This window comes from Chrysochloris asiatica, unplaced genomic scaffold (assembly GCF_000296735.1).
Source record: "Chrysochloris asiatica unplaced genomic scaffold, ChrAsi1.0 scaffold00027, whole genome shotgun sequence".
NCBI lineage: Eukaryota > Metazoa > Chordata > Mammalia > Afrosoricida > Chrysochloridae > Chrysochloris > Chrysochloris asiatica.
Window position 1 is genome coordinate 24,945,139 of NW_006408545.1, and position 27,409 is coordinate 24,972,547.

Here is a 27,409-nt window from a genome sequence, read left to right on the forward strand (position 1 = left end):
TGAGCTTCTCGGATTGTTTTGCGTATCATATAGATTGAAGAAGTATGGTGAAAGAATACAACCCTGCTGCACACGTTTGCTGATTTAAACCATTCAGTGTTCACTTGTTCTGTTCAAACAGCTGCCTCTTGGTCTATGTGCAGGTTCCTCATGAGCACAATTAAGATCCCTCAGTGCAATCTATTGAAAGAGCCTGGTATAATTCTTCAATTTCATCGTCTTTAGCATAAGTGGTTATTGGGTGAATTTCAATAACAGTGATATTAACTGGTCTTCCTTGTAGGCATAAGGAGCTCTGGTAACATAGTGGTTATGAATCGGGCTATGAACCACAAGGTCAGCAGTTCTAAACTACCAGCTGTTCCACTAGAGAAAGATGAGGTGTTCTGCTCCTGTAAAGATTTACAGCCTTGGAAACCCTGTACAGGGTCGCTATGAGTTGGAACCAACTCCATGGCACACAGCCACCACCACCACCTTGTAGGCATATGGATATTATCCTGCCACAGACAGCATTGGATTTCAAGATAGATTTTGAAATGTTCTTTTTGACTGAATGCAGTGCCGTTCCTCTTTAATTTATCATTTCTGGCTTAGTAAACTGTGTGATTGTCTGATTCAAAGTGGCCATACCAATTCATTTCAGCTCCCGGTGTTAACGATATTGATCTGTATGTGTTCCATTTCATTTTTTTACAACTTCCAATTTTCCTAGATTCATACTTTGTGCATTCCATGTTCATATTATTAATGGATGTTTACAGCTGTTTCTTCTCATTTTAAATTGTATACCTTTAGTAAATGAAGATTTTTTTTTAGCTTTGCTCCATCCATTCATGTAATTATGATCAAGTCTACTATGAGGAGGCAGATCTTCCCAGTACTATTTTGAGTGCCTTCCTACCTGAGGAGCTCATCTTCCTGTACTGTATCTGACAATGTTTTGTTGTTTTCATAAGGTGTTCACTGGTTAACCATTCAGAAGTGATCTGCCTCTTTTTGTTCCTTGTCTGTCTTAGACTGGAAGCGCTGCTGAAACCCGTCCACCATGGGTGATCCTGCTGGTATTTAAAATACCAGTCATATAGCTTCCATCATCACCTCAACACACAAGCCATCAAAGTAGGGCAAACTGACAGATTATTGATGCGGGTTATATGTATAATATATAATTTAGAAGCATCTTAAATCAGTCACAGCTGTATATCAATAATCTGGAAAACTCTTATTAAACAACTTTGGAGAATTTGATGGTTTGGATTTTGTTATTTTTCAGTGACAAATAATTTAACGAAGAGCTTTCCCCATTTAAGTTCCTTAAAATACATGTGGAAAATAATTACTATTCAAAGCAACAGAAGGGGAAGCTGAAGAAAGATTAGTGTACTTATGAAAATTAATTTAAATAAATTGAATGCATGAGGGCATAATGGAATTGCTTGATAAAAGCAGTTAGTTTGGGGGACGATTCACACTACCATGAGTTCAATTCCTGGTTAGTGCATCTCCTGCACAGCCATGCACCTGTCTGTGGAGGGTGTGGTTTCTGTTATGCTGAACAGGTTTCAGCAGAACTCCCAACTTAGATCAACTAGGAAGAAAGGTGGCCTGTTTGTTACAATAAGTCAATGTAAACCTTACGGATCACAAAGATTTGATTTGCAACTAATCGTGGGGATGGCACAAGGGTGGGCAGTGTTTATTTTTTCCATTGTGTATGGATTCCTCATCATGAGGCTTGGTGGCAGTTGACAATTGTTAAAAATTGAATGTGTAATGTTCTGATAGATCTGGGATGCAATGGCAGCTAAAGTATGTAAAGAATACTTGAGCAAGTCACAAATCATTTATTTTCATGCTTCATAATTTCTAAAGGTCTTAAAGAATGAGATTATGAAACTAGAATCATTTGGGAAGAAGACATACTTGTTTAGGAAAACAAAATCTCAGATTGTCCTGATTGTGCACTGATTAAGTTCTTGGCTGCTAGCTTTAAGGTTAGTAGTTTGACTATACTAAGTATATCATTGGAAGAAAGAGCTGTTGATCTGCTTCCATAAAGGATGGGAGCACAAAGAGTCAAGAATCCAGTTGATGGCATAAAACAGCAGTAGCATAGCACTTGAAACATATAGATGTATAACTAATGAATGAACAGTGCCTCCAATGTACAGTGCTAGGTAGAACAGATAGAAGCTAAAAGATAGTCATGTGTGAATGCTCATCTCTCTCTATATATATATTGTTGTTAAGTGCCGTGGAGTAGGTTCCGACTCATACTGACCCTATATAGGGTTTCCAAGGAACTGCTGACCTTGCAGTTCAAACTGATGCTGCAGTCCAGCATATTAAGACACAGTGCTACACCACAGCTCTCTCTCTCTCTCTCTCTCTCTCTCTCTCTCTCTCCATCATGTCATAGCAACCTTGTTTAAGGTTTCCAAGCAGTGGCTGGTGAATTTGAACCACCAGTGTTGTGGTTTAAATCGACCTTGTGGCCCAGTTCATTATCCCACAGTGCCATACCTGTACTCACACTCTCTTTCTCTATATATATCTATAATCTCTTGAGTTGGACCCTGAAAATTTTAATATATTTCTCAGATTGTTTGGCATACATTTCTGTTTTCTCTATAGTAATTACCTGTCTATAACTTGTAGTAATTGATTAATTCCTGTATCCTGAAGAAAAGCCTTCTGGTGGTAGCAGTGGGATTTGGGAATGTGAATAGATAGACTAGCAGAGATAGCAACTTTGGGGATGGCAGTGAGGAATCCACTGTGGCGCTTCTCTGAGAGGTACTGAGAATTCATACCCAGCAGTCACATATAACTTGCTGGCTCAGTGCCTGTTTTTCTTTTTTTTCCTTTTTTAAACACTGCATCGGATTAGTGCCAAGACTGAGTAAAGCAAAGGGCATAAAACAAGGTTTCTCTCTTCTGTAGTTATTCATTCCTGGGAGGTGAGAAGTCTATATGGCATATTGCTTTTAACTCAAAAAGTTTTACTGAGAAGTAATTTAATAAAATGTAGATAACAAGTGATATAGTTATGATTAATTTATTTTGGCGTGAACCATAATGGATTTTTTATTGCCAGTTGATTTTTTTATAAAAAAAATTAAATGATGGTATCTTTTAAAATATGCCTAAATAGCTTAGCTTAGCTTACCTTACTTTACTCAAAATTCTGTTGGCTTTGTTAATATGAGCCATTTCACCAAATTGTAAGTGTCTGTTCAATGAAGTTGATGAATGTGTGCATCCCTTATTTGTTAATAATTACAAGGTGACAACCACTTGTTTTAGATGGTGGGGTTATTTATATAAATAAATAAAGCCTTTGCCTTCAGGGAGATTACATTCTAGTGAGGCATTTCAGATAGACCCAAAAGGATAAAGATCCTGAGCCTGAACAAGTTTGTGTTTGAGAAATTACAAGAAGGTCTGTGAAGCTAGAGTTGAATGAATGGGCAAAGAGGGTGAGTGGAATAAAGTGAGGGCAGGGAGAAAGGCTGGGTCTCTTAGGGCCTTACAGACTAGGTGAGGACTTTGAATTTTCCTCTGGGTATCATGGGGGAAGTCATTTTAAGATTTTGAACAAAAGGTTTAGGTGCTCTGAATTATATTTTTAAATAATAATCACTTTGTGAGGGAGAAAAAGCAGTACAGAGGCAAACATGGAAAAAAAAGCACCAGATACTGCATTAATCCAGGTGAGAAGAGATATGGCTTGGACCAGGGTGCAAGAAGTGGAGGTGGAGAGACAAAGTCAGAGTGAGAATTTTTTAAAAGGTAGATGCGATGATACTGCTTTTGTAGGATGTGAGAGAAATTATAGGTGATTATTAGGAATTTGGTTTGAACAGCTTAGTGAAAGGTGGTTTACTGTTTTCTGAGATGTAAGAATCATGATGCTAAATAATTCTACACATTTATCTCTTAACTGGGAATTGAAGTTATATCAGCATAATCTTAATTAAAGTGCTTTTTAAAACATCAGGATTTTTTTTTTTTTTTAATGTAGGCAGAATATGTCCAGCTTGTCACTGAACTTCGAATGACAAGAGCCATTCAGCCTCAGATCAACGCTTTCTTACAGGGATTTCATATGTTCATTCCACCTTCTCTCATACAACTTTTTGATGAATATGAATTGGTAAGGAAAAATGCCATGGTTTTGTTGTTATTGTTGTTACTTACACACAAAACTCTAGTTGATGTAATTTAGAAATAAATTTGGACTATTAAGGTAAATGGAATACTGTGTAATGAGACATTATGGTTTAAAGTTCATGTTAAGAGACTTGTTTTTGTGAAAGTTGTGGTTCTGTTTCTTTTAAGCTTAATAATCAGATCAGCAATTCCTTAATGTGAAGTCGGGTGAAATGATGGCAAACAGATGTATTTCTAATGTCTCCCGCTTTGGAGATGTTGAAAGCCAGTTTCCCCATCAGCAGTGCTCACTTGTTTCTGAATTTTTTTATTTGGCCACATGAGGTAAGGGATGCTGATACTAACTTTTTGTATTTTTATTAAGAAGAATTAATTAGGAAGGGATTTCTTAAGTTATCTTTTCTACTTTACCATATATATAATTTTATTGTCCATTTCAGACCCATTTGGTCTCTTTTCTCTTGTCTGACTTCTAGTCCCTAATGAATGCTTTAATTTGCCTTCCGTTTGTTAACGATCTAACAGGATTTCTAATTTTATATGACTCATGTGCATATTTTACCCATTTTTAAATTTAAATTTTGGTAATACACTATTTTCAGACTCTTAAGAAAGCACAGTATCTTAGAATAGATTGTTGCTGTTGTTAAATGCTGTCCAGTTGGTTCTGATTCTTAGCAACCCTTTATATGGTTTCCAGGGAGCAGCTGGTGAGTTTGAGCCACTGACCTTGTGGTTCGCAGTCCAGTATTGATCCTACAGCTCCACACCAGGAGCCCATCTTAGAATATGTTGTCATTGTTAAGTGCTGTGGAGTCAGTTCCGACCCATAGCGACCCTGTATAGGGTTTCTGAGGAGCGGCTGGTGAGCTTGAACTGCCGACCTTGCAGTTCAAACTTTGCAGTCCAGTGCATTAACCCCTAGTGCCACACCAGGTCTCCTTTTAGAATATAGTGGCTTCTTATTTTAAAAAATAATTTACCATAGGAAATTCTAGATTAATAAAAAAGACTCCTTTGGTTTTATTCTCTCATAAAATTGATTTTATCCTGTCTTTCATTATAATATATGAATAAATACACTGAAGCATACTTTTAATTTTAAGTATACAGCACTATTTTCCATTTATTTTATATAGTACATCTTAGTATTTACCACCTGTCTGTCAGTTTGTTGTACTGTGTTGCTTGTGATTCTGGAAGCTATGTCATTATATTTCAAATACTGGTGGAATCATCTAGGGAGGGGACAGGTTTCAGCAGAACTGTCAGTTAAGGCAAACAGGGAACAAAAGCCTGATGATCTTCTTCTGAAAATGAGCCACTAAACCCCCTGTGGATCACACCGAGTGTTGTCTGCTGTAATGCTGGACGGTGAACCCAGTAGATTGGAAGGCACTCAAAATTCACAGTAGCTGCAACAATGGACTCAGGCCTCCCAACAGTCTAGAGCGTGGTGTAGGACTGGACACTGTTCTGTTCTGTTTACATGGAGTCGTCATGAACTGGAGCTGACAACAACTACACAGTCAACTAGTCAACAGAATTGAAATTAATAGTAAAGTCTGTTGTGACATAATTTCATTCAAAGGCAGTTTTTAGAACTTTTTCCTATTGTGATTTAGCTTTAAGATGGATGATTAGGATTCACATGGACTTGTATAATATTTGCCTAATTATAAAATTTTAAAAATACTGTATAATGTTATGTAAAATTATTTTTAAATGGAAGAATGTTAATGAGTATGCAATGTGACTTATGTCTGACTTTTTCTATACTTGTAAAGGTCAAAACAGGGAATTATTTTAGTTTTTAGACCTATGCATAAAAAACAAATAGCTACAGCAAAAATAATTGACAAAAGCGTTGCCTTGTTGTTACTGTTAGATGCCCTCAAAATGACCCTGTGTATATATAATAAATTAAAACACTGCCTAGTCCTGCACCATCCTCAACATTGTTGCTATATTTCAGCCCGTTGTTACAGCAGTGCTTCAGCGCAGCTTGTTGAGGGTCTTTCTCTTTTTCACTGACTCTCTATTTTACCAAACATGATATACTTCTCCAGGGATTGGTCCCTCCTGATACTGATAACAGGTCCAAAGTATGTGAGATGCAATATTGCCATACTCTCTTCTAAGGAGCAACCTGGCTATACTTCCTAGACACTGGTTTGTTCTTCTGGCAGTTCACGGTATGTTCAGTATGCTTCACCAACACCCTAATTCAGAGGTATCAATTCTTCTTTGGTCTTCTTTATTCATTGTCCAGCTCCTCCTTACATATGTTGTTATTGTTGTTAGGTGCCATTGAGTTGGTACCGACTTATAGCGACCCTGTGCACAGCAGAATGAAACACTGCCCGATCCTGGGCCAACCTCACTACCTCTGTCACACTTGAGTCCATCGATGTTGCCACTTGGCCAATCCATCTCGTTGGGGTCTTCCTCTTTTTCTCTGACCCTCCACCTTACCAAACATGATATCCTTCTCCAGCGACTGGTTCCTCCTAACAATATGTCCAAAGTATGAGAGATAACGTTTGGCCATCTTGGCCTCCAAGGAGCACTCTGACTGCACTTCTTCCAAAACGGATCTGTTGGTTCTTTTGGCAACCCATGGCCTATTCAATATTCTCCTCCAACACCACAACTCAGAAGCATCATTTCTTCTACAGTTTTACTTATTCGCTGTCCAGATTTCGCATGCATATGATATTATTGAAAATACAATGGCTTGGGTCAGGCGCACCTTAGTCCTCAAGCTGACATCTTTGCTCTTCAGCACTTTAAAAAAAGGTCTTGTGCAGCAGATTTGCGTAATGCAGTACGTCATTTGATCTCATGACTGCTGCTTCCGTGAGTGTTGATAGTTGATCCAAGAAGAGTGAAGTCCTTGACAACTTCCATCTTTTCTCCGTTGATAAGAATGTTATTTATTGGTCCAGTAGTGAAGATTTTTGTTTTCTTGACATTGAGATGTAATCCATACCGAAGACTGTGCTCTTTGATCTTCATCAGTAAATGTTTTAAGTCCTCTTCATTTTCAGCAAGCAAAGTTGTATCATCTGCATATCGCAGGTTGTTAATGAGTCTTCCTCCAATCCTGATGCCACGTTTTTCTTCATAGAACCCAGCTTCTCTGATTATTTGCTCAGCATACAGGTTGGATAAGTATGGTGAAAGAATACAACCTTGTTCACAGCTTTCTTAATTTTAAACCATTCAGTGTTCCCATGTTCTGTTTGAACAACTGCCTCTTGGTCAGGTACAGATTCCTCATGAGCAATGACATCCCTCGTTCCATGGCCTCTTCTGAATCCGGCTTGAACCTCTGGAAGTTCTCTGTCAATGTATGCTTGCAGCCGTTTCTGTATTACCTTTAGTAAAACTTAACTCACATGGGATATCAAAGAGATTGATGATTTCCGCATGCCGTTAGGTCACCTCTCTGGAATGGGCACAAATACCGATCTCTTCCAATCAGTCAGCTACATAGTCGTTTTCCAAATTTCTTGGCAGAGATGAATGAGTGCCTCCTGTGCCGCCTCACTTTCTTGAAATATTTCCATTTTTATTCCATCAATTCCTGGTGCCGTGTTTTGTGCCACTTCGTTCAGTGTACCTTGGACTTCCTCCTTCAGTATCATTGGCTCTTGATCATATGCTCTCTCTTGAAACGGTTGAACATTAACCATTTCCTTTTGGTACAGTGATCCTGTGTATTCCTTCCATCTTCTTTTGATGCTTTCTGCATCATTCCATACTTTGCCCAGGGAATCTTTCAATAACGAAAGTCGAGCCTTGAATTTTTTCTTCAGTTCCCCCAGCTTGAGAAATGCTGAGTGTGTTTTTCCTTTTTGGTTTTCTGATTCCAGACCTTTGCACATTTTGTTGTAATATTTGGCTTTATATTCTCGAGCTTCCATACATATGTGGCAATTCAAAATGCCATCTTAGTCCTCAAAGTAACATCTTTGTTGAGCAGATTTGTTGAGCACATTTGTCCAGTGCAATGTATTGTTTGATTTCTTGACAGCTGCTTTCTATGGGTTTTGATTATATATCCAACTAAAGTGAGATCCCTGATGACTTAATATTTTCTGGCTTATCCTGATTTTGTTTATTGGTCCAGTTGTTTTCTTTGCATTGGGGAATAATTCATAGTGAAAGTTGTAGTCTGATCTTCAGCAGTGTTCTCAGCAAGCCACATTGTATCATCTGGATATCACAGGTTATTCATGAATGTAATCTTGATGCCATGTTCTTCTGATGGAGGGTGGGGGGGGGCTTCAAAAAGTTGGTAGAAAAATAAAATTAAAAGTTAAATGAAATTTTGAAGCCCACTGTATAATCCAGTTTCTTGTATTATTTGCTCAGCATACAAATTAACTGAAGGATACAACCCTGACATAAACCTTTTCTGGTTTTAAACCAGGTGGTATCATCTTGTTTATTTTGAACCACTGCCTATAGGCCTGTTCTGTATACGGGCTCCTCAGGAGCACAATTAATTGACCTGGAATTCCCATTCTTTGCACTGTTGTCCATAGTTATGATTGACACAGTTGGATACCTTTGCATGGTCAGTAAAACACAGGCAAACCTCTTTCTGGTATTCTTTGCTTTCAGCCAAGACCCATCTGACATTAGCAGTGGTAGTCCTCACACCGTGTCTTATTCTTAATCTGGCTGAATTTCTGGCAGTTTTGTTGATGTACTGCTGCAACCGTGTTTTAATTACCATCAACAAAATGAGATTGTGTGATATTAATGATATTGTTCAGTAATTTCTGCATTCCGTTGGATCACTTTTCTTTGAAATGGGCACAAATATGGATCTCTTCTAGTCGATTGGCTAGTTAACTGTTTTCCAAATTTTCTAGCATAGATGATTTTTGCTTCAACTTGTTGAAACATTTCATTTGATATTTTGTCAGTTCGTTAAGCCTTGTTTTTGGCCAGTGCCTTCAGTATAGCTTGGATAAATTCTTGATTATATGCTACCCCCTAAATTGACTTAACATTGACCAATTATTTTTGGTGTAGTGACTCTGTGTATTTCTTCAATCTTCTTTTGATGTTTCATGCAATGTTAAAATTTTTGCCTGTAGAAACTTTTCCTTATTGCAAGTTGAGGCTTGATTTTTTTTCTTCTTCTGTTTTTGTAGCTTGAGAAATGCTAACAGAGTATGCTCTTCCCTTTCAGTTTCTAACAGCAGATCTTTGCTCATTTCGTTATAATACTTTGCTTTGTCTTCTGAAGCTACCCTTTAAAATATTCCGTTTGGCGCTTTTACTTAATTTCTTCCCATCCCTTTAGCTACTCTACGTTTAAGAACAAGTTTCAGAGTCTCCTTTGCATTCCTAATTTCCTCATTGCTTATCCCACAACTCTCCTTGACTAATTAGTGTCCAGTGCATCAAATGTGTTCTTGAGATGGTCTCTGAATTTAGATGGAGTCCTGATGTGGATGGTGTTTGGGCTAATGTGTCATACTGCAAAGTCGTTTGAACTGCAAGGTTGGTGATTCAAGCTCACCGGCCACCCTTTGGAAACCCTATACAGGGTCACTATGCATCAGAATCGACTCAATGACACTTAACAACAACAACATATGCAATGTAGTACCTGGGCTCTGATGTACTTGGTTTAATTTTCTCTATCTTCAGCTTGCATCTGAGGAGTTGATGGTCTGTTTCACAGTAGGCACCTGTCATTGTTTTGACAGGTGCCTACTGTCTCTTCCCACAGATGTAGTCATTTTGATTCTTGTATTCTTGCTGAAAAAAATATTTGCAATGAGTCAGTCATTGGTTTTGCAACATTCTATCATGTGATCTCCAGCAGCATTTCTTTCACCAGGTCATATTTTCCAATTACCAATCCTTGTTTACAGCGTTCACATTCTAATCACCAGTAATTACCAGTGCATTTTGATTGCATGTTTGGTCAATTTCAAACTGCAGAAATTAGTAGAAATCTTTGGTGTCTTTAACTTTGACATTAGTAGTTGGTGCATAAATTTGAATAATAATTATATTAACTGGTCTTCCTTATAGATGTATGGATATGACTCTGTCACTGACAGTGTTGTATTTCAGTATAGATCTTGAAATCTTCCGTAGGATTGTGACACCTTTCCTCTTTTAAATTGTCTTTCCTGGAAATCTATATGATTGTTTGATGGCCAATGCCAGTACATATTAGCTCACTAATACCTAGTATATGGATCTTTGTGCATTCTATTTAATTTTTTACAACTTCCAGTTTTCTTAGATTCATAACTTTTATATTATACGTTCTGATTATTAGTGGATATTTGCAGCTCTTTCCTCTTATTTTGAATTATGCCACATCAACAAACAATGGTCCCGGAAGGTGTACTCCATCCACATTATTAAGATTGTCTGTACTTTGAGAAGGAAGCTCTTCCCATTGTATTTTGAGTGCCTCCCAACCTGAGGGACTCAGTTTCCAGCATTATAGCAAATAATGTCCAGTTACTATTCATAAAATTTTTTCAGGCCAATTTGCTTGAAAGCAGATCGCTGTAACCTTCTTTCTAGTCTCTCTTTGTCTGGAAGCTCAAATGACACCTCTCCACCGTGGGTGACCCTGCTGGTATTTGAAATATTGGTGGCATAGCTTCCAGCATCACAACAACACTTCGGCCACTATAGTACAACAATAAGACGACTGCTGGACTGATACTAATACATTTTAAAAACTAATTTGTTGAAGTATAATATATATGCAAAAAAGTACATGCATCGTAAATTTCTAGCTTCATGATTTTTTGCAAATGGAGCACACCCATGAAATCAGCAGTCAGGTCGAGAACCAGAGCAATCATGGCACTCCAGGGATGTCCTCGTGTCCACTAACTGTCATTCTTTTTCAGAATGACCACGTTTAGCATCGAATTGCATAGATTAGATTTTGCTCATTTTAAACTTTATGTGACTGTATTCACCTAGAATATATTTGACTTCTTTTGATCTTTGCTGAGACTCATTCATATGATTGCACTCCTGGTGTGGCGCTGTAGATTAAGCACTGGACTACTGACAACAAGGTCAGCAGTTCAAACTCACTTGGTACTCCTGGAAACCCTATACAGGGTCGCTGTGAGTTGGAACCGACTCGACATTACTGAACAACAGCAATCACCTACAATATATTTGGCTTCTTTTGATCTTTTCTGAGACTCATTCATATGATTTCATGCAGTTCTGATATGTTCCTTTCTGTATGCATTTCATTGTTTCCATATCCTTGTTTTTCAGCTTTTGTTGTGATTTGAGTGAAGGTTTACAGAGCAGAGCATCAGCTTTACATTGAACACATCATCCTCTTCATTTTATATTGATTGCAGTCCCCTTTGTGTAACATCACTTATCCCACTTCCTCCCTGTGTTTCTTGTTTCTGTTCTTCTTTCCTCACCCTGCTGAACTTTGTCCTTAGGTCAGTGCTGTCCTTGATTTTGAATGATTGACCATTCTATGGTGTGCCTGTCTCATTAATGTTGGTGCCCCTCCTATATACCCAGCTATTGTTTAGCTGAAACTTGAGCCACAGGGTGAGTTCCAGACATGACCATGGGCCATAGTCTCATACATTCTGCCAGCGTCTTTCTGACCAGTATGCTTAATCTTTTAATGATTTTGAGTTTTTCTCCACATTTTCTCCCATTCTATCCAGGCCTTCTAATGTCATCCCTTTCAGAGCAGTTGGTAGTGGTAGCCAGGCACCATCTAGTTAATCTGGTCTCACCACTGTGGACACTGATATTCCCATGGTCCTTTATTCTTCTGGACTAATTTTTTCCCAAGTGTTTTCAGTTTTCATCACTCTTCTTTCCTCTGCATGGGGAGAGACCAATAGTGGTACCTTAGTTGGCCTCTCTTGAGCTTTTAGCTTCCAGTTACTACTCACCTTTGTGGATTATGCCGTGCCGAGTGACCTTGGTATACCCTGAAACTATGGTCCTGAACCCCTGAAGGTGGTTGGTAGTACCTACCCCCTGTACTGGTGTGGCGCTAGGATAAGCATTGGCCTGCTAACCACAAGGTTGGTGATTCAAACCCACCAACTGCTGCCTGGAAACCCTATACATGGTTACAATGAGTTGGAAGTGACTCAGTGGCACACAACAACAAGAAGCATATGTTCCACCACATTCATGGCTATGTTAGCAGCAAAGGTAAATAAATGCTCATGTACAAATATCCTCTGTTCACCCTTTAAATATTTGTGGGTGTATTCTAGGTCTACCTCCTACACTCGTTCAGCCTATCCATGTGGTTTGTTGTTGTTGTTAAGTGCCGTCAAGTCGGTTCCGACCCATAGCGACCCTGTACAGGGTTTCCGAGGGTGTAAATCCTTACGGGAGTAGAAAGCCTCATCTTTCTCCCGCGGAGCGGCTGGTAGTTTCGAACCGCTGACCTTTAGGTTCGCAGCCCGATTCGTAACCACTACGCTATCAGAGCTCCTTGTGGTATTGCATACTTAATAGTATTTACACAACAACTTCTGTTCCCTTTAACTCTTGCATTAACATTTAATATTCTTTAGCTTTTTTAAAAGAGAGGGCTAGGCAAAACTGTGAGAGGAAACTTTAAAACAACAACAACAACATTAAAGCTAGGTTTCCAAGTTTAAGACTACAGGTCAGATTCTCGAGTTAGTGAGGTAAGTTCCTGAACTGGAGGTAACAGAATCATTTTATAGACAGAAGTGAAAAGATGATTGTGTTAAAAATTGTTAATACATTTATACCTTCAAATATTGGAGGAGCTATCTTTCCATACTATGCTGCTTATGAATTTATCCAAGGTGGTTCCAGAATATTGAGCCTTGTGAGTAATGTGTGAGCTCATGACTGGGAGCATTTGCATGACTCAGCTTCTGAGATCAAAGTGGCTTATATACATAATAATGCTGGATTCTGACGACGGTTTCAATTATTTTGTCATTTTTTTAAATCAGTAAATTATTAATTGGGGCTAAACTTATTTTCATTGTATGTAATTTTTATTGTGGAGGTCTCATTTCATCTATTTGTTTCCAGCCAATATAATAACCCTTTTTTATCCATTTGTTAAATGGGATAAGGTCTTTTCTTGCTCTTCACAAAATATCATAACAAATAATAGGATATTTATGAATGCTTCAAATTCCTTGAGAGGATATATTATCAGTCATTTTTATTCATAATTATGAACAATAAAAGCATTCTTAATATTATTAGGGATTTACCTTCAGCTTGTGAATTTAAGGAGTGAGTCAAATTCAGCCCCATTGCCTTTTACAGATTTGTATCAGGGTCCTGCCAGGGAACCGAATTTTTACCAGACGGGTCAAATAAAGGGCTTTAACAAAGGCACTGTTAACCAAAGTGTGGGCAGAATTAGGGATAAACAAAGTATAGTGACGAATCCAGAGACTAGTGGGAAACTTTACTATCTCTAGAACTGAATAGTACATAGAGGAATTACTGTTAGGGGCTCAGTGAGTGCCTGGACCTCTGAAGAGAGGCCACCTGGTGGATACTCCAGTGGAGGAGACATGGCTTCTGCAAAGACGTGATCCTAAAGTAGGGAGGGCGCAGAGAACACCCTCACTTCAGATTCTCGCTTATGTTTCCCAGTGGCGGACTCCAGTCTGAAGCCAGCCAGCAGGCTGCGCCAGTCTGGAAAGCTTGTTCTCCCAGAGCGCAGAACAGTGCAAAGATGGGTGAAGAATATTTTGGGGGTTAGAAATGGAGACGTTTAACCACAAACTTTTCACCTAATCAAAGTATTTTAAAATGCTGTGGTAAGGGAATTGAAACACATCCTAAACCAGCAGTTTTCAACCATTTTGGTTTTAGGAATCCTTACAGCAGGAGATTCTGTTTCTGTAGGTTATATCAATTGGCATTTTCTGCATTATAAATTAAAATAGGTGTTTAAAGCATTTTATTAATTTATATACAGTAACATGGCAATGTAAATAACATTTTTTAAAAACTGAAAAATAACATTTTCCAAAACAAAGCAGTAGGGGTAAGAATGACATTGTTTCCTAATCCTGAAACTCTCCTTACTATCTGACATCATAGAAGGCAGCTAGATTGCTTCTGCATATAGCCTGTTGTGATAGGTTGTTTTGGTTGAAGACTATGAAGAAAATCCAGTCTCCCACAGATAAATTGGAAAAGGAGAACCTCATAGACCCCATGAAAAGCTCTCAGCGACCCCCAGGACTTCTTACACACTGCCTCATATTAATTTTGTTCACAGCATACTCTGTACTGTTTGAGAGTGTGTTGTGAGTAGCTGCTGTAGGAGACATTGTTTTGAATCACATTGTCGTAAACCCTGCTTTTCCAGGTTGTCAGTGTAAACTGAGTGTAGGCCAGGCCTCACCTGATCATGTGTAAGCACATCCAACTAAAATATGGACTGAATCAGAAATTTGAACGCGCTCTTATATGTTCTCTGTTCTCTTGGAAAACATGACAATAGATACTTTTGTTAATCAAATACTTTAATTATTTGATCGAGCTTTTTGTTTGTCTGATGATATTCCTAGGAAAAAGATGGCTACTAAAAGTTATTGGGTAAATTTTATTTACCCCCCTCACCTTTGGAAAAGTTGACCCAAAATACTCTGAATTATTCCAAAATACAATTCCTCAAATGCCCGAGTCTCTGTTTTTTAAAAAAGAACTTTTTATTTATTTTTTTATGTATTTTATTGCCTCCTTCTGAAAGGGTTTTGTGGCTGACTTACCTCTACTTAATCCAGTATTTTTTTGTATTCATTTTCATGTTGAAAATACTGACAAAATTTAACATTTTGAAAGAATCGTAAGGATAGCTAAACCAAATATAACAATGGTCATGTAGTTGTTGAAGGTATAAACGATTGCACATAACGACCAGCTCTTTTTATGTTTTAATTAAGTTGTATCAATGTGCAGATACCTTACAACATTTGAGATCATTAGTACCAAGGATCTGCCCTATGTACTACTTGTTATTGATGACATGCAGAAAGTGTCGCAAAAATAGATTAGTTTTACATGGGATTAGTTTCTAATTAAGACAAATTCACTATTTAAATGTAATAACTTTTTTTTCTCAAAGATTAATGAAATACTTTTCTTCTTCCCCAAAGGAGTTACTGCTTTCTGGCATGCCAGAAATTGATGTGAGTGATTGGATAAAAAATACAGAATACACAAGTGGCTATGAAAGAGAAGATCCAGTTATTCAGGTAAAATCTCTATAGAGCTTAGAATGAAGTTAAATTTTGCCATTTAATTTTGTAAGTTTTGTAGCACTATTGGATAAAAACCTACATTAATTAACAAAGTAAAGTATTTTCCCTAAAGTTTTCCTATGGGAATATTGCAGATGAAGAAAGCTTTGTTTGAAATCATGTTTGATAAATGAGTTTCTTAGGAGAAATATGCTTTATGAATATTGCATATTTCTCTGGTTTAAAAAAGTCTGTAGTTGCTCTGAAATATGAGTTAAGAGTTTTTTTGTTTTGTTTTTTGGTTAGTGGTTCTGGGAAGTTGTGGAAGCTATTACTCAAGAGGAGCGAGTTCTACTTTTGCAGTTTGTTACTGGCAGGTAAGAAACAATTTTATGATCAAGTAATATGGAAAGGCTTCAAAGTGTTTGATCTCTGATGGCTTAGAGATAAACAACCGAATGAAGAATTATTACTGTAAATTGTCAGTACCTTAACCTCCCCCTGTCCAGTATTTTAGGTGTTAAAAAGGATGCATTTGAATATTAGATTCTTCACGTTACTGTAAAAAAAGTTCTACAATCTGGGTGGTTCTCACAGTTGTGGAGAACTCCAAAATCATTATGGCAAGGGCCAGTCTCCTTTGGAGGTTCTGCTAAAAAGACCGTTCCTTGCCGTTGGCTAGCTTCTGGTGGTTGCTGACACTCTATGGCCCATCATTTCGATCTTAGCCACAGTTGTTACCTGGTGTTCTCCCTATGTGTGTCTGTGTCTGTGGATCTCTCGATCCCTTACGGATGCCAGCTATTGAATTGAGGGCTTACCCTGATCCAGTATGACCACCTTTTAACTTTATTATATCTGAAAGACCCTATTTCCAAATAAGGTTACATTCACATATCATTTTGTGGGACACAGTTCAATCCAAAACAGTTAATAAAGATAAAATATATAGTGGTGCTCAATAAATGTTTACTTAATATAGAAAAGAACAAACAGTTCCTACTCAGGGATATCTGCACTTATGTTTTATTTTAAAGTTTGTCAGTCTTAATTCTGGAGGTAAATCATTGATAGAAGCCAGACTTAATATGTGTATGGGTAGGGCAAATGATTAAGTGCTCACCTACTGGTTAAAAGGTTGGTGATTCAAACCTACCCAGTTACTCTGTGGGAGAAAGAGCTGGTGATCTGTTTCCAGAAGATTAAAGTTGAGAACACCCTCTGGGGCAGTTCTGTTTGTCATATAGGATTGCTTAGTCGCTACTCAATGGCATGTAACAAAAACCTCTTTTAAAAGTCCCTAGTTGACACCACACTTTGTGCTGCACCAGTAACGTAACCACCACTTGTCTATCAGTTTGCTGTTCTGTGGTGGCTGCATGTTGCTGTGATGCTGGAACCTATCCCACTAGTAATTTTAAATGCAGCAGGGTCAGCCACGGTAGACAGGTTTCAGTGGAGTTTCCAGACTAAAACAAATTAGGAAAAAGGAGAGGCTACTACTACTTTTGAAGGTTTAGCCACTGAAAACCTTATGAATAGCAGAGAAACATTGTCAGATATAGCATCAGAAGATGAAAATATTATGAATAGTATCAGAATGTTGACAAATATAGTGCCAGAAGATGAGCCCCTCAGGTTGGAAGTCACTCAAAGTGTGACTGGAGTGCATGAGTCACCCCAGGGAGGAAGTGGGTTAATTGATGCTGCAGAGAAGGGATTTCAGTCATTGAGATGAAGTGTATGAGTTGTTGAAAGCAAAACTGATTATCTTGTCTATGAACCTTCACTTCAGTTAAAAATAAAAATTTTAAATAAAGTGAGTAGAGATAAATACTATGTTAATTGTTGGAACATGGAGTGGAATGCTATCGTTGTAATGAAGCAAAGTATATGATTTGTTGAATGTAGTACTGATAATCTGCTTTGTAAACCAGCCCTCAAGTCACAATAAAAAGTTAAAGAAAAATGTGACTGGGTAAGAACTGTGTCCCCAAAGTTGAGTTGACCATGATGGTACAAATGGAGTAAAGCTTTCAGGATCTTCATTACGGATTGGGCACAACTCAAGATGAGGAGAAATAGCTGCAGAACTCCATTAATTATCGGAACATGGAATGTACAATGTATGAATCTAGGAAAATTGGAAGTTGTCATAAATGAAATGGAACCCATATAAATCGATACCCTAGGAATTAGTGACCTTTATTATTAGTTACTATTATTATTAGTGACAGGTATTGACCATTTTGAATCTGGTAAACGTAGCTTATAGTGCTGGGAATGACAAATTCAAGATGAATGGCATAGCATTCATTATCAAAAAGAACATTTCAACATCTGTCTTGAAGTACAATGTTGTATGTGATAGAATAGCATTCATTATCAAAAAGAACACTTCAAGATCTATCTTGAAGTACAACACTGCCTGTGCTTGGATAATATCTATACTCCTACAAGGAAGACCATTTAATACTACTATTATAAGTACCAATTACTAAAGCCAGTGATGATGAAATTGAAAATGATATCAACTACTTGATAGGTCTGAAACTGATCAAACATATTCAAGATTTATTGATAATTACTGGTGATTGGGACGTAAAGATTGGAAACAGGAAGGATCATAGTTGGAAAATATAGCCTTGGTAATAGAAATGATGCAGGAGATTACATGATACAATTTTTCAAATTCAATGACTTATTCAATGCAAATACCTTTTAAAAACAACTTAAAAGGTACACATGGACCTCACCAGGTGTAGTATGCAAGAGTCAAAGTGACTTACATCTGTGAGAAGAGACCATGGAAACGCTCCATTGTTTTTGTTGTTAGGTGCCTTCGAGTCACTACAGACTCATAGTGACCCTATGAACAACAGAATGAAACACTGCCCAGTCCTCGGCCAACCTCACAATTGTTACCACGTTTGAGCCCATTGATGCTGCTGTTTTGCCAATCCATCTTGCTGGGGGTCTTTCTCTTTTTCTCTGACTGTCCACCTTACCAAACATGATATCCTTCTCCAGTGACTGGTCCCTTCTGACAATATATCTGAAGTTTGAGAGACAAAATTTGGCCATCCACCTCCAAGGAGCACTCTGGCTGCACTTCTTCCAACACAGATCTGTTGGTTCTTTTGGCAGCCCATGGCACTTTCAATATTCTCCTCCAACACCGTAATTCAAAACCATCAATTCTTCTATAGTCTTCCTTATTCACTGTCCAGCTTTCGCACGCATATGAGGTTATTGAAAATACCATGGCTTGGGTCAGGTGCACCTTAGTCTTTGAGCTGACATCTTTGCTCTTCAACACTTTAAAAAAAAAAGGTCCTGTGCAGCAGATTTGCCTAATGCAATATGTCGTTTGAGTTCTTGACTGCTGCTTCCGCGAGTGTTGATAGTTGATCCAAGAAACATGAAGTCCTTGACAACTTTCATCTTTTCTCCATTGATAAGAATGTTGTTTATTGGTCCAGTGGTGAGGATATTTGTTTTCTTTACATTGAGATGTAATCCATACCGAAGGCTGTGGTCTTTGATCTTCATCAGTAAATATTTTAAGTCCTCTTCACTTTGAGCAAGCAAGGTTGTATTGTCCGCATATTGCAGGTTGTTAATGAGTCTTCCTCCAATCCTGATGCCACATTTTTCTTCATATAACCCAGTTTCTTGGTTTTTTGGCTCAGCATACAGGTTGAATAAGTATGGTCAAAGAATACAACCCTGTTGCAGACCTTTCAGTGTTCCCATGTTCTATTCGAACAGCTGCCTCTTGGACTATGTTAGCATTAGCTAAAACAAGCCAGGGCAGACTGCAGAACAGACCATCAATTGTTCATATGCAGTTTAGACTGAAGCTGAAGGAAATGAAAACGAGACCACAAGAGCCAAAATATGACTTTGAACATATCCCACCTGAACTTTAGAGACCATCTCAAGAACGGATTTGATTATATTAGACACTGATTACTGAAGACCAGAAGAACTATGGAATAACATCAAGAACATCATACATGAAGAAAGCAAAAAGTCTTTAAAAAGACAGGAAAGGATCCAGAAGCGGAGGTCCCTGTAACCATCAAGGGAGAAGAGTGGAGTGCGAAACCCTACCTAGAGAATCAGTGATGCCAGAGATGGAGGCAGAGAGAATTGGACAGATGAGTAGCTGGGGACTCTGTACTCAGGGATGGAGAGGGTCTGTGTGCTGATGGCCAGAGGGCAGGCTTCAGGAGCATACCCTTTGGTTGTTTGATGATGCTAGGAGGGGTTGTAATCAATGCAATCAAATGAAATACGATAGGATGAATGTAAAGCTAATGTTCTCCCATGTAAACTATCACATAATTTATAATAAAAACTTAAAGGAAAAAAAAAAAAAGACAGGAAAGGAGATAAGGACCAAAATGGATGTCAGAAGAAACTCTAAAACATCTTTTACAACTTAGAGATGCTAAAGTGAATGGAAGAAATGAAGAAAAAGATCTGAACAGAAAAGTTCAAAGGACAAACTAATTCAGGTATCCAAAGACTTCATTTTGCTTAGGTCCACAATCAACCCTCATGGAAACAGCAGTCAAGAAATTAAATGACATATTTCCTTAGGTAAGTCTGCTTCTTTAAAGTGTTCAAGAGTAAAAATACCAGTTTGGACTAAGATGTGCCTAATACTTTCAGTTCTCTCCTATGCATGTGAAAGTTGGCCAGTGAATAAAAAAGACCATAGAAGAATTGATGCCTTTGAGCTATGGTGTTGGAGAAGAATATTGAAAGTATCACAGATTGGCAGATGAATAAACAAATCTGTGTTGGAAGAAGTATTGCTAGAATGCTCCTTAAAAGCAAGGATGATAAGGCGTCATTTCTCATCCTTTGGACATATTATCAGGAGGGACCATTCCTTGGAGAAGGACATCATAGTTGGTTGAGTTGAAGGTTAGCAAAATGGGAAGACCCCGACGAGATGGAGTAGCACATTGGTAGCTGCATTGGGCTGAAGCCTAACTATTGTGAGGCTGACCTAGGTCCAGGCATTGTTTCATTCTGTTGTGCATAGGGTTACTGTGAGTTAGAAACATCTCCATGGCATGTAGCAACAACAACAATTAACCTAAAGGTTGATAGTTCAGACCCACTCAGTGGTGCTGCAGAAGAAAGACCTGGACATCTGATGTTGTAAAGATTATTGTTAAGGGCTTGTTTGTCAGTTCTGGCTCATAGTTGACACTGTGTGGGGTTTCTGAGGCTGTAAATCTTAAGAGGGTGCAGAAAGCATCAACTTTCTTTGTTAAGTGACTGGTGGGCTAGAACTGTGGACCCTTTGGGTTGTGTATCTTACAGGTGTGTATTACAGGCCCACTGCACTCCCTTTGTAATGATTGCAGCCAAGAAAATCCTAAGGAGTGGGAGTGCATTGTTACTCTGAAATACACGGAAAAGCCATGGATAAGGAATCAGCTCAAATGCAATTTGTTTGGATTTTGTTTCTCTTAATCTAATCCTATATTGCTCAATTTTCTGTTTATGAATAGTGCTGTATAAAGAATTCCTACATTTATGTCCTCATTTTGCAGTGTGTTTCTTTAATATATAATAAATTTAAAAAATGGAAACATTTTGATAGAAGGATATGTACATTTTTACAAGTTACTCCATAGTTTTCATTTGGCCTCCAGAATGGTATCAGTAGACATGAAAGGACACCTTTCCTTCCATTTCTGTTTCCATTTCATCTGTTATCCTGTATGGAATTTTTGTTTATCAATTGCCTATCATTTTTCTTTGTACCTAATTTCTTACTGTTAAAAATTTAATTAATGTATTATATATTCTTTAAAAAGAATTAACATTTAACGCTGCAAATATTTTTTCCATTTATTATTTACCTTATAACTTAAGTTTATAAATTTCCCTGTAATTTAAATTATACCGTGAAAGAATTCTCTCTTGCCACATGGGTTTATCAGTATTTTTCTGCTGTTTTTAATAAATCCTTCCCTATTCTCCAAATGTTATATTCATGCTTAGTAACGTAGTTTTCTGTAACTTTTTATAGTTTCTGTTTTCACATTCCAAGATTTAAGCCCTCTGGGCTTTATTTTGGTTAATTCTGTGATAGGTAAGAGGATTCTAACTATTATACTTGAAAATGGTCTATACCACAATATCATCTTAAATGAATTATTCTGGAGAGTGTGGTGGCTCTGTACTATAAGCACTGGATGACATACCTGTGTCCTCAAGTTAGTGTGGATACATGAAGGCAAATACTTGTAAATATAGCAAGATAAATTTAATCCTACAGTTATTATAATTTAATAATTTTTCTAAGATAAATTTAATGTATGTGCACTAACTATTTGAAAGCATGATATGACAAGAAAATGTGGGGAGATACCTCAGGACGCTTTCTCACAGGATGCAAAGCAATTCTTTACAATTTTTGGTAACGAGTCATGAGTTTTACAATTCAAAAGTATATTGTCAGTGGTTCAGAATTGAACAGATATCTTATCCATGGAATGTGAAATGCATGCAGCACAAAGATTTTCCTTATGATTACAACTTATTCAGCTATGAACTCAGTTCCAGGGTTCCTCATGGTGGGTTTGCTAATATCATGGGTGGAAGTGGATTGCAGAACTTTACAATTGCTGCAGTGCCATATACTCCAAACCTGCTACCGACCTCAAGCACATGGTAAGTTAAATTGATTTACTTAAATGCATTACTAGTTGTTTGTATTAAATTTGAGTTATTAATGGTCTGGCTTCTGTATTGCTGCATTCAGAGGAAAACTCAACTATGATCTCAGTTTAGTATTTTAAGATCACTGATAAATAAGTAGCCATGTTGTTCCTTTCTTCCCATATTTTTGGTGTAGAAGATGTTTCCATTAGGGAAACTAATGGCCTGTAATTTATTTGAATATAGTTAAAGTTTTATTAAAGTTATTAAATTGTCTTGCTGCTTACTTATTTTAAGCTGAAAGAAATTTTTTTTCTTCTACATTTGCATGCTAAAGGAAACTGCAATGCACAGAGTTTTGCTTTTTTTCCTTTTGATACAACTTCAAGGTTTTCCAATTTGAATGCAAATTTGAGTGGGTAGTTTCATGTTAATTATTGAGTAGTGTTTTTACTGCTAGACAAAAACAGACATTAATAGATTTCCTATTTAATGGAAAACTTAAAAAAAAAAAAAACTTTAAAAAATGTAAAAATGTATTTTTCTTTTGAAGCATCAACATGCTCAAGCTACCTGAATACCCAAGTAAAGAAATACTCAAGGACAGACTTCTTGTGGCACTGCATTGTGGGAGCTATGGTTATACAATGGCATGATGAAGTCTGGAAATCTCATCTGTCTGCTGATGCGCAGTTCAGAGTGGCAGAAGTAATTTAGGAAACTGTCAACAGGAAGCAGCCTAAATGAAGCCCAAAGACAGGGCTGATGCTTAAAATTCATAAAGGATCAAGTTTGTTTTTTTCCCCTTCTCTTTTCTATTGTATGTTTTCTCAGTTTGTGATACACTTAGAAAAAAATCACAGTTAGACTTCATTTTCTTAATTTTCTCCCAGATTGTGTGTTGGCAAAATCTTACTCTACATTCCCATTATTGCTAATATAATTGTCTTGTTAAACGGGTGTTTTCTTTTTACTTTCGTATGCATTACATGATATGAGAACATCCAAGCCTTGTGTATTCTGTTGCATGTAAAGCACCATTTATATTTTGGAAAACTATTGTATAGAATGAATTGATTTGGGTTGTGTATAAAGCCACAGATATGTATTTTCCCACATTGTATCTATATTGTAACGATGTTTTTTAGCATTTTAATATTTTAATATATAATGTAAAGTTTAGACCATTCTGAGTGACTAGCAGCTGATGGAATGACATCTAATTTATATATTAAAGCTTACATTGAAATTGTCTGAGTTCTTTTGCATCCTCTAATGAACTGTTTTCCATATGTAAATATGTGGTCACAAAGTGTTTCTTATGCCTTATTTTAATTAATATTTGAGGTAAAATTGAAATAAAATATTTTACCATAATCTTTTTCATTAGTTTTGCTTTATTTGTGATCTCTGAAGAACAAACTTGATTGCAACTTAAGTATATAATTTCTTATTAAATTTGCTTTTTGTGATTAAAAGTTTAATTCCCATGATATATGGCTAAACCCCAAAGTCTTGGGTTTTGGGACTTTTGAACTATCTGGGAGTGCTGTGGCTCTGCAGGGTAAGCATTGGACTGCTAACCACAAGGTTTGCAGATAGCACCCACAGCTGTTCCACGAGGGAGAAAGATGAGACTTTCAGCTCCCACAGAGATTTACAGCCTCAGACACCTTCACAGACTCACTCTTGAGTCAGAACCAACTTGATGGCAGTTAACAACAACGTTTTATTCTGAAAAATCACATAACAATATACGTTTTAAAGGAATGTGGGCACACTCATACATGTAGGAATATTAACGGAGGGGTTTGTAACCTTTTTTAGCACATTGACTGTGGCCACTAAAAGCACAACATCTGTTCATTTTGTTGATACTGATATAACGACTCGTAGGCACACTTTCTCATGAAATATGTAGTATGTCAGTGATCTTTGCAAGACATATCAAACTGGGTTTCCAAACTGTTCATTTTAGTTCAACATCCTGCTGAAAAATTGCATCTCCACCCGAAATATACTGAATCAGAATCTATAGTTTAATAAGATCTTTAGGTGATTTTTATAGATTCCCAGGTGTCTCTTTATTTATATACATCTTGGGTGCAAGCTCATACATAAGAATCACCTGGGGATCTACACCTGAGGAGCTTGTTAAAATTTAGATTCTAATTCAGTATATTTGAGGTGGAAATGCACAACATGAACTGGTTGGAAGCCCTATTATGGGGCATCTGAAATGGCTCAGAAGATAAGGATCAGCACACAGCTCGGTCTTATGAGGTGAAGGTTGCTGTAGAGCATGAAATCGGAAGGCTTTTTGCCTGGGAATGACTCCTGCCAGGCAGAGCTTAATTCTGTCTTGTGCGTCGATTTCAGTGTTCAGAGGCAAAATTTTCTTGAGCACCTCTGACAGCTGAGCTTCCAGAGTTAGAAACAGTATATTTAGAAGTGGGTTTGGGGGCCACTTACCCCAGCCAGCCGTCTTGTAGGAACATTCCTGGATACACCCCTTAAAGGGTTGCCTAGTTGTGATGGCATATCCTGAGAGCCTCACACTAAGCTATGGTAGTTCCTTCCTGCTTTCTGTAAACCCGTGTGAGTATGTGACACATGGCTGCTGCCATCAGTCCTGGTTGTGGGAGGAGATTGCTTTGTTCCCTGTGGAGACAACTTTGCAAGCTCATCATGGTGTCCATGGTACCATTTCCCTCACTCAGGTGTTCTCTCTCTGTTTTGTGTTTGCTTTTGTTGAAGATATAATAAATTGACTTTATCTTTGAAAATGGGGTCTCTTTTTCTCCACTATACCAAGGTCAAATATAGCCTTATTCCTAAACAACACTATTCCTGACACCAGCTGTTACCTTCCTCCGCATACTCTTTCTTTATTAGGTTCTATAATTCACTGCAACAGGCTCCAAGAAGCATCCTAGCTACAAAAACAACTTTGTATAAGAGAAGGCTATGAACAGAATATAAAAAGAAAGGGAGATATGCATAGGCTGAGGTTCCAGAGGAATCTCATCAGCCTCTCAGGGGGATCCAGTAACTCTCCTCAAAACTGGTTTTCATTCAATGGGGTCAACCTGCTGGTTTCTGGCTTTCCTAACTTGCATACAACCCTCGCTCTGTGGGCAGTCCCCTGTTTTGAGGTCCCCTGCTTGTAGTACACTAACTTTCAAAGAATTTCAGTTCTTGGCCAGGGTTGGCCTTTACACTTTGCTGCCACTGTGCATCAGCCAATCTTGTGTCATCTGGTATCATCACAGCTGCTGCTTTTGTCACGCAGGTTCTAGTACAGGACTCTTGTGAGTCAGGAGGTCCCTTCAGTGATCCAGGGTTTTTATAGGTCACCAAGCAGACCCCAGCCAATCCAGGTAAAGAAAGGTCAGTTACCGGTTAGGGCTCCCCAGCCAATGCAGATGAAGGTCAGTCTGAATAGAGCTCAGAAACTGGGACCCAAAGGCCAAATTACTTTTTGGTAATGTGAATCCACACTGCACACACACACATTGAGAGCTTTGCTCAGTTATGAAGCTTTCTCAATACATCTTTGATCTTTTTTTGGTTGCTTTTATATTAAGCCAATATTTCTCAATATATCACATGAAAAATTACAAATTCTTTTAAAAGTCTTTAAAAATTTTAGCTCTAAAATTAAGATTCAAATTGCTTGATTTATAATAAATGAAGCTAGTATTAAAAAATTATTGCATATTTAATTGTAAGGAGGTTGTCTTCAGAGTTTTCAAATAGAAAACTGACTTAAACTATTACACTGATTATAATTTTAATGTTTATAAGCATCTATATTCTCATATAATGCACTTTCTCAATATTGTGTTTTAGAAAATACGTTGAAGAGAGAAAAATTTAAGTGCTTTATGGTGTTTTAATCATGAATGTGCATGTATATATGTAGTGGTGGTGGTGGTGGTTATGTACCGTGGAGTCAGTTCTGACTTATAGCAACTCTGTACAGGGTTTCCGAGGTTGTAAATCTTTATGGGACCAGAAAGCCTCATCTTTCTCCCATGGAACAGCTGGTAGTTTAGAACTGCTGACCTTAAGGTTGACAACCTGATCCCTAACCACTGTGCTACCAGAGCACCTTGTATGTGTATATAGATTTGGCGATTTCAGGATTTATTATTTCAAATTGTAATTTTTTAAACTGTAACAGTGAAGTTATGAGTTTATAAGGATTAAAAGTAATATTTAAAGTAAAGACATCGAGTCTTTTAACATTTATTCCAATTCCTACTGTTTTTTTTTTTATAAAAATGAATGTATCGAATAAGGTGGCGGTGGCTATAAAGTGCCGTTGAGTTGGTTCTTAGGAGTGGCTGTTGAGTTTGAACCTCTGACCTTATGGCTCAAACTGACCTTGAGGTTGAATGCATATCCTATGGTGCTCTTCCAGGACTCCAAATGTAGGGTTGTTGTTAAGTGTCGTGGAGTCGATTCCAATCCATAGCCACCCTGTATAGGGTTTATGAGGAGCAGCTGGTGAGCTTGAACCACCAACCTTAGAGTTTAAATGGCTCTATGGCACATTAACCCACAGTGCCACACCGGGACTCCCAAATATAGGGTAGGGTAGTGGTGGCGGTAGTGTGCCATGGAGTCGGTTCCAAGGCTGTAAATCGAGGCTGTAAATCTTGACGGGAGCAGAAAGTCTCATCTTTCTCCCATCAACTGGTAGTTTCAAACTGCTGTGAATCAGAACGGACTCCATAGCGCTCAACAACAACATCCTTATAATAGAATATAAAGGTCTTCAAAAGTTTATAGAAAATGTATATGCAAAAAACTGCATGGATTTAAAAATATCTTTACACAGAAATAGACTTGTACTAACTTGTTTAAGGCAATAGAACATCTTTTTTTTTTTTTTTTTAATCAGCTATTGGAACAATTTGCTAACATTGAAGTAAGAGCAAATGTCAAATTTATGGGGAATTTTAATTAGAAGAATGGTTAACTTTTTGATGCTTTACAAAAAGTTTATGGGGACAGTGCCCCAAAGAAATCAGCAATTTGCAAATGGATAATTTATTTTAAAAAGAGGTGAGAGAGAGGATGATGTTAAAGATGAAACCTGCAATAACAGACAATCCGCATTAATTTTTGAGGAAATAATCTTGTTCTTGTCCTCATTGAAGAAGATTGGATATTAAAAGCAGAAACAATAGTCAACATAAATGTAATTTAAACATGGATATAACATTAGAGTGGTAGGGAACTGTCAGAAATTTAAGCTGAATTCAGAAGATGTGGCATGCCTT

General features: G+C 37.6%; 1 protein-coding gene across 1 annotated transcript in view; it reads left to right on the forward strand.

Annotated features, from left to right (window-relative positions):
- The window catches only part of HACE1 (HECT domain and ankyrin repeat containing E3 ubiquitin protein ligase 1), a 146,316-nt gene extending 123,319 nt beyond the window's left edge, over positions 1-22,997 (forward strand). The window contains exons 20-24 of the mRNA XM_006839970.1: positions 4,028-4,159; positions 15,345-15,443; positions 15,735-15,805; positions 22,017-22,130; positions 22,672-22,997. Coding sequence (XP_006840033.1) covers positions 4,028-4,159; positions 15,345-15,443; positions 15,735-15,805; positions 22,017-22,130; positions 22,672-22,774 — 519 coding nt within the window. The 3' untranslated portion in view covers positions 22,775-22,997. The remainder of the gene's footprint in view (positions 1-4,027; positions 4,160-15,344; positions 15,444-15,734; positions 15,806-22,016; positions 22,131-22,671) is intronic.
- Positions 22,998-27,409: the final 4,412 nt, after the last annotated feature.